Here is an 8,683-nt window from a genome sequence, read left to right as displayed (position 1 = left end):
TCATAGCGATAACAAACACCTCATCATCTTATCATTTCGTAGAATTTTTTTTTGGAAAATAATGTACTTGTTACGTGATATTACTGCTCTTAGAAAACAGTCATTGTGCGCAACTTGTTTCAAAACATTACGGGGGTAAAATAAATAAATGCTGCTTTAACTCATACGTCACGTACGTAAATAAATGTTATGACCTATTTGCCAAACCTATGTCTTGCACTTTCCTTCTTAAACGTAAGTAGATTCATCGCAAGGAAATTCGGTGCTAATCCTTCCTGTTTTCAATTATTTCTGATATCGATTTAAAAAGTGATTATTTGTCATCCGTCTGACATTATGTATATTATGTATACAATTATGTAAATTTCATTTTTGTTTTATGTAGTGTTTGGTATTTTATTTGTTTACATATGAGCCGTGCCATGGAAAAACCAACATAGTGGGTTTGCGACCAGCATGGTTCCAGACCAGCCTGCGCATCCGCGCAGTCTGGCCAGGATCTATGCTGTTCGCTTTCAAAGCCTATTGGAATTAGAGAAACCGTTAGCTAACAGCATCCGCGCAGGCTGGTCTGGATCCATGCTGATCGCAAAGCCACTATGTTGGTTTTCTCAAGGCACGGCTCATATGTTCAAATTGCAGGATGAGCACACTGTGTGTGAAGGCTGTAACAGACAGGGAGTTTGCAACAATGTAGAAGACAAAGACTATCCGAATGATATTTGTCTCGCTTCCGGTAAGGTCAACGTGAATGTGAAATGAATTAATTTCAAGCAAGTCAAATAACATTAAATAGTTGTTCTGTATTTATTATTCATTTATTAATACATTGATTAATTTACACTTTCGCCCGACAAAATTTGTGATCTGTGAGCGAATCATATAAAATTCATTAATATAAGCTAAATTACTGAACTGCACTGTGATTAGATGAAAATGAAAATATATCCCGTATACTCCTATATAAGCGTCAAAGATTGTTATACTTATATTGAATTATCTACTGCTCAACAGTCGAAACTATTCGTCCGAAAGACGAAAGAGCAAATAAGTTTTACTTAAGACTGGCTAGTCATTTAATAAATGTTTTATAACATGACATCAGATACATAATTTCAAAATTCTTTAAAAAAAAAGACTGACTTAAACTCTAGCAAACTTAACCCCAAAGATAAATACATTTTACATAAATAGAATTCCAAAATGATTTAAACATTCGTAAACGGTGATTTGAACATTCGTTTACTTTGATTGAAACATTCGTTTACACTGACTTCAGGATGTGAACCGCCCGTAAACAAAGAAAATGCGATATTCCTCGGAAACATGTTCTCAATCGGGAACATGATCAGGTATATATGCATGAAGGGTTACAAAACGAAAAATAAGGTTCCATTGACATCAACATGCCTTGACAATGGAACCTGGAGTTCAGTTGAGCTAACATGTTTGCCTGGTAGGTAGATCTAGCCGTTCCTCCTTTTTAATTCTATAAACCAAGAAAATAAACTCTAGTTTTTAAAAGTAAATAAGTGAATCAAAGGGGAAATTTTGATGTATATATTTTTGAAACTTTACCTTTTAAAAATTGAAATCTAAATGAAAGCTTTGTTAAGCCGTTATATGGTAGCATCACAATTTCAAAGTGACTGCGAAATTTCGGTCGGAATTCGTAGTGTAGAACAAAAATAAGTTTTATATTTTTACATCGATAATTAAACAGTAAATCAAACCACAATATCATGTTCTTCATATCATATGTGAAATCAAGCATGAGCTAGTTCTTTAAGGAGAATCGAAGTAAAAACATTGAAGATATAACTCAATTCGCATAATATAATATTCATAAAAATAAGTTATTTTTAAGGTATGACATAATTATAGTCATTTCATTTTGTACCTTATTTAGAAGCTGTTTTTGGCACTGACATTTACGAACTCAATAACACATACTACAAACTAGTCCAGATGGAACAGGACTGGGAATCTGCTAAGGTAAGTGTAATCTTTTAATTATAAAATGAACATGTAAAGGAAAAAATAATATTTTAATTATAAAAGGAACATGTAAAGGCGCATAATTAATTATCATAGTTTTACCACAAGAGCACAAGAATGTATGCAAAATTCAATAAAATTGTACCAATGATTTTAGTTTTAAAGCATACAGATTTCAATTATTGCAGGCGACATGTGACGGTATGGGTTTACATCTGGTTGACATCAAATACCAGGAAGAACAGTTGTTTATAACGGACAATATTGTACATGGTTAGTATATTTCTATATGTATACGTGTTAGTTTGTGGACCCATGTTGAGTTTGAAAATCTGTCTTATACTAAAGTGGAAACTCCACAGGTCGTTAAACACGACATAAATGAAAATGCTGCAGGCTCGATTTGATTCAGCCTGTTCATGGACGATAGTGGAAATGCATGCTACCGTCCACGCCTTCTAGCCCTGGGTTGAGCAGAGCTCAACATTTACACAATCTGCAAGTACAAAAACAATTTAGAGACATGCGCAGACGTGTTTATACGGCGGTTCACATGAAATCTTCAATGATACACTTGTGTGTAATTACTTGAAAAGCGGTGTATGTAACATTTAAATAATTGATTTTCTATATTAACATAAGTCCCATGTAATTGAAACATAAGCGGCTGTATTCTAATATTGTATTGAGGCAACTAATTATAAATTATAAAAAGTCCGGTGTAGCTATGAGATATCAACAAATAAAAACCGGATAAAAATAAATTAATTATTTCGTACCCTCGAGATACCTAAAAGAAAAACACAAGGGCAGCCACGAGATATAGAAGATTCACGATAAACAAGGTTGTGACCAAGAGTAAATCAAAACATATAGGAAATAAATGGAGTCGGCATAATGCAAATAATTCTGACTGATATTAAAAAATGAAAAATGACATTTTTAAGAAAAAACAAGGTGTGGTTGGTATAACGTGTAAAGGTCATGGTCACTGCAATTTAAAATAAGAAAACTATTTTCCTCCATAATTTATTTAATCAAATGAAACGTTGGTTGTAGGTATTAACCTTTACCCTGCTAAATTTCTGAAATGGACTGGTCCATCATTCAATTTGGACAGTACCACTTATTATTCAAAGGGGGAGTTCAATGAAAGTTTACTGACTGAATAGCGAACAGTGCAGACCATGTTCAGACTGCACGGAAGTGCAGGCTGATCTTGGTCTGCACTGGTCGCAAAGGCTGAACCCCTTGCCTAAAGGTAAAATATTATTACGACCGTTAGATTAGCATATAGGTAAAGTTAGGTATAGGTAACTGAGTCTAAATCTATTTAATAGCGTTTAGAAAAGAGCCAGATCAATGTAATTGCATTTCCTCGGTATTATTTGACAAGCTGTTTTTTTCCCTGTATTTGCTGTTGTTTTTTGTTTTTTTTTGTTTAACGCCGTTTTTTCAACAGTATTTCAGTTACGAAACGGCGGGCAGTTAATCTAACCAGTGTTCCCGGATTCTGTACAAGTACAAACCTGGTTTTGGCAAGTAACTGCCAACTTCTCCACATGAATCAGCGGTGGAGGAAGAATTATTTGAGACACAATGTCTTTTATCAAATCGTCACGGAGAACATACGCCTAGCCCAGGGCTCGAACTCGCGACTCCGCGATCCGTAGATCTGCGCTCTCCCTATTGAGCTAAGCGGGCGGACTGTATTTTCTTTTTGAAAACGTGGTTTTCGCAGTTCCTTAGATTATAAACAGCAGTACCCTAACTATGATCAGTACAGGAAAAGCGCTTCGTGCTTAAATTGAATAGCTGTTTTTCGACAGACTTTATGCGAAATAAACTCGAAGCACAAATCTTTTCACTAGATATTTGTAATACTTGTAATACCAGCAGCAAAAAAAGGTTTGACTTGTAACGAATTATGTTTGGCTAGTAGTCACTAATGATTATACCAGTTCAGACGTGGTTGAGTTGGACGTAATCATACACACGTGGAATACGAAATGTTTCGATTGTCATTGCGGATCTGCTACCTTTAAATAGTCCTAACATGTATTATTTGTATAATGATAAGTAGTCTTTGGTATTCATGTTTACAGATTATGATTGTTATTGGACTGGAGGTAGACGAAGGAATGATAAGTTGGTATGGCTGGATGGAACAGATATTGCTGCTAGCAACGGCTGGAACTGGGGAAATAATCAACCCAGTAACTATGGCGGCTCTCAGAATTGTATCACTCTCAAAGATTATAACGGCTACAAATGGAATGACAAATCATGCTCCGACCAGTGCTATGTTATTTGTGAACTTGCGCAATAACTAAATTACAAAATAGCAGATCTCCTTTTATACGCTTGTCAGATTCTATCCCGGAAAGAGAAGTTTTTCATGAGTAATAAGGTTGTAACACAGTCTACATATACCGTTTGTTTGACTGTGTCTTTTACTTCGTAATAGAAAGTACGAGTAAATGTGTCCACATTTGCAGATGTAGAAAGAACAAACGTTGTAAAGCTGACATTCAAAAATAAAGAAATACAGAAAATTTAATAAAAGAAAATCTATGCATTATAAAATTAGAAAGGAATAGAAGTACCAATAACAAACATTAAAATATAAGATCTACAAGAAGATCATTAATAAGCATAGATTGCAACCAAGCGAATAAAATAACAGATTCGGTTTGACTAAGTCTGTTCATGAGAAGCACTGAAATGTGTAACGCACCAAATTACTCCTAGCACCGGCTTCAGCAGAACACTTTTATCCATAAACATTGACAGGACCCCATCATCCCAAAGGACAAGAAAATATGAGAAAGTTTAAAATCATATTATGCTGAATTTTACATTTAAAGATTTAAAATTTACTATACATATCTTGTTAACATATATGTTTATGTCACTAGCTGTGAAAAAATAGTACGCACTTAATGGATGTTTAACTAGATACAGTACGAATTTTGTGCCTCCATTTACATGGATGGGGATTTCCAGTACATGCAAACTGTTTTACAACAATTGTATCAAGGCTTATTATATTTGATGTGTGATATTGTTAATTTACACGTGTCTTTGCGTTATTTTTCATACAAGTTAATGTTTGGTTAGTATATATATCTGATGCTAAATGACTGTATATTGCCTATTTAAACATTTAAAAACTAAAACTCCAAGTCTCTCGGCCCTTTCGTACTTAGTCACGAACTGTATTTGACAAAAGTCATATTGAATAGTTAAGACTTATTTTATAAGTAAATTCTTTTATTTCATTTGGCTTCACTCTATATCATCATAGACTGCAGAATAATGTTAACTTCATTTTTGATTTAAAAAGATTACAATGTGGCAGGTAAAAATATAACAAGAGCTTTGCAATGCAGCATTGTACTTCACACATTGTGACAAGGTTAGTTTTAACAGTACTTTATTGATATAGGTTTACAGAAGATAAAAGGTAAGTGTAGATTTCTCGGAAGCACAAACCACCACAAACACAGCCACAGAGCCACTAAATAGGAAATTGTCGCGAAAAAAGTCGAAGTCGCATAATGGCGGATTCAAATAGTCCTCCGGGTTTTAGCTCTGCAGAGCTATTTTCTTTATTTTTTTGCATTGTTTTTGCTAACCTCACATGACAGATCTATGATTGACATGCAGGTAGCATTTTCATAATGAAATAATAACATGACAAAGTTTGTCTTGGATACTTAGATCATACATTACCATTACAATTTAGGGTCTCATTTTTAGCTGTTTTTGCAAATTGTGTGTTTGACTGAAAGTATTTTTCTTGAATCAAACATGACCCCCATTTTTCTTTTGATTTTTATTCAGCACTGACAATATTCTTCAAGAAAATGTAACTTACAGACATTTAAAATGGGTCCTGATATGTGCTACAGCCATTGGAAATATGTAAATTTTCTATAGAATAAAGATCAGCTATTTAGTGTGTTGTAACCTATATCATATACATAATCACATACATACAATAAAATGAACAATCAATATAGTGTAAAAGGTCATTGAAAAGTAATACTAATTCATTTCATTAACAGAAAAAATACATATTATAAAGATAGGATGTACAAGAGGTAGGGTTTATGTCTAGTTTTTTATTAGTTTTATCTCGTTTATCGAAATAAAAAATGAGAAAAAAAAAATAAATAAAAAATTTTGTTGAGAAATACTGCTTAACGCACTGAATTGTATCCATATCTGGTATATTTATTTCAATATCATTCTTCCTGTTGATTTCATAAATGCAAACACTTTGCAGCCAGCGACCTATGGTTTTGTGAGTTGTTTGGCATATAACAGCTGACGAGCCTCAGAGGCAAATAAGTCTCTGTATTTGGTCAGGTTTTGTTGGACAAATATACCGATACTCTTACTGTTGGCATATAAACACTGGCGGACTTTAGAATGGGTGAATTTATGATAACACTTCTGTTATTATAGCTAACGTTATTCTAGGCACGATTTTTCGATGGCATTTGAAACGAAAGGCAGTTGAAACATAACCAGTGTTCCTGGATTCTGTACCAGTAATAGCCTGCCACCACCAAGTAACTGCTAACTTCTCCAGATGAATCTGAGGTGGAGGATGAATGATTTTACAAACAGTGTCTTTCATCAATCGTTACGGAAAACATACGCCTCGCAGGTATCGAACTAACAAGCTCGCATTCCGTAGACTTGCGCTGTCTCTACTGCGTTAAGCGGGCGGACAGCTCAATAAGCGATAGCATGAAAGACCATTGTTATCTGTTGAACAAGTTGGGTTAGTACGATTCAAGAAATGTAATATGTTCTGCAAAGTCAACAACGTGAGTGACATTGTCTATATATTGCATGGTGTACAAATGTATTACCCAGAATAATATTTACGGTGGCAGAGGACTGCCAACTCTAGGAATTCTGATATGTACTGTTCCGCAGAATTGTAATACTGTTGCTTACGTTAGCTCTTATGCAACTCATCTGCGCAAAGGTTACACTAGACGGATTTCGATGGAATTAAAATAATTTTTTGACATAATCAGTTAAAAATCAGTAAAATAATGTCTGAACCATGAGAAGAATAGTAGTAATACCTTTTCTATTCTTAAAGAATGTTGTACTCTTGGATACCTTCCTTTAGGAAATTCCGAAGTGTGTTACGTTAGAGTCAGAAACTGAAAAATGAAAATAATTTGTTGGTAGGGCTTAAAGAATGAGATTTGGCGCCAGTAAACAAGTTTAATCTCCCATGTGATGTTTTTGTCATTGACCGTTTCAAGGCGGCACCCTACCATGTTCCTTTTCCACGTATGTTTTGTGTCTATTTGTTACTTCTTTGTTATTGTTACATTCGTTTGTGTTACTGTGTACATGTGCTTAGCCATTTTGTACAGGTATACATTTTCATACACCCGTATTTCCATATGAAGTGCTGTTTGGGTGGCCCTTTTTTATGTGGCTTTTACTATTGAGCTTCCTTCATTGTTTTTAGTCTGTATGGCATATGTTTGGAATTACACTGTGAACAAAGATTTAGATCTAAGTTGAAATTATTCATAGAAGTGTGTCGTCGTTTAGGAATAAAACAGACATGTTGATATAATCTGCAGTGCATACCTGTTTCGTTATTTGGAGCAAGAAGAAATTCATCTAAGAAATTAATTGCAATTAACAATGTGTCTTTAATAAGAACATTTGACCAATGTGTATCTTAAGTAGTTTAAATCAAAATATTACTATCTACTCTCAACTATCAGGATGCCCGCCAATACCTGAAATAACTCTTGGAGGGCACGTCGGGTCTTCCTTCGCCATCTGTGCCCTTGTAGATCTAAACCATACAAAACACAAAAACCTCTCAAGAAAATTAAAGAAAATCAAAAACGCAACATCAATTTATGGCAAACATTTCATTCTTGCAACTTGTATGCAAATCTTTTCATATTCATTTATTACTGATTGGTTTCACTAGTGAAATATATCTCGATCTTACACGTATTACAAACAGATTTCTTTTTTTTCAAAAATATCAAGGTTACTGCGAAATATATAAGTAATAATAACTTTAGAAAAAAACTCGTGATACTTAGACATGTATCTACACAAAATGCGTCTTACTTTGCATAAAGTATTTCATAGTTAAGAAAAATGATGATTCTTTCCTGATATTTTAGATATTCATCAGTTCACCACAGAGCGAATTGTGTAAAATGGCATGCCTCAGAAACGCTTGTCTCGTTTGAATAAACCTCAATGTGAACAAATATGCTTTGTTTATCGATTTGTTGAACACTGCAATTTTGCAATTCATATTTATCCATTTCACTTTGAAGTGGAATTATATTCTTTGTAAACCGTTAAGATTTTAACAAATAAATTTCTTACTGATAAAAAATCAAATTAAGCTGCACATAAAATGAAATTTAACTACAAAATTTGTTTAGCAATCTGTTTTACCATAGCAATAAAAACACAGGCAGTACAACTTCATTTTGGACAATGGATTAAAACGGACACTTTAGATAATGTTAAACTTTATGTGTTTGAGATGATAGTAATGCAGGAAGTTCAAAATTGCATTGAATCGTGTAAGGCAAAGAAACAATGCAAATTTATAAACTTTGATCATCGAGCAAATCTATGCTACCACATTGGCTCGAAAGGAAGCGTT

The 8,683-nt window shown here is 33.9% G+C and overlaps 1 protein-coding gene across 1 annotated transcript; it reads left to right on the top strand.

The window, feature by feature from the left end:
* The first annotated feature begins 1,344 nt into the window (after nt 1-1,344).
* On the top strand, nt 1,345-4,327 carry LOC128547491 (CD209 antigen-like protein E). The gene is made up of 4 exons (XM_053520426.1): nt 1,345-1,456; nt 1,910-1,995; nt 2,187-2,271; nt 4,104-4,327. The coding sequence occupies exons 1-4, from the start codon at nt 1,345-1,347 to the stop codon at nt 4,325-4,327; spliced, it is 507 nt and encodes a 168-aa protein (XP_053376401.1).
* The last annotated feature ends 4,356 nt before the right edge of the window (nt 4,328-8,683 follow it).

The sequence above is a fragment of the Mercenaria mercenaria genome, chromosome 12 (genome assembly GCF_021730395.1).
Source record: "Mercenaria mercenaria strain notata chromosome 12, MADL_Memer_1, whole genome shotgun sequence".
Classification (NCBI taxonomy): Eukaryota; Metazoa; Mollusca; class Bivalvia; order Venerida; family Veneridae; genus Mercenaria; species Mercenaria mercenaria.
Note: the sequence above shows the minus strand (reverse complement) of the source record. Positions and strands in the feature narration are given on the sequence as shown.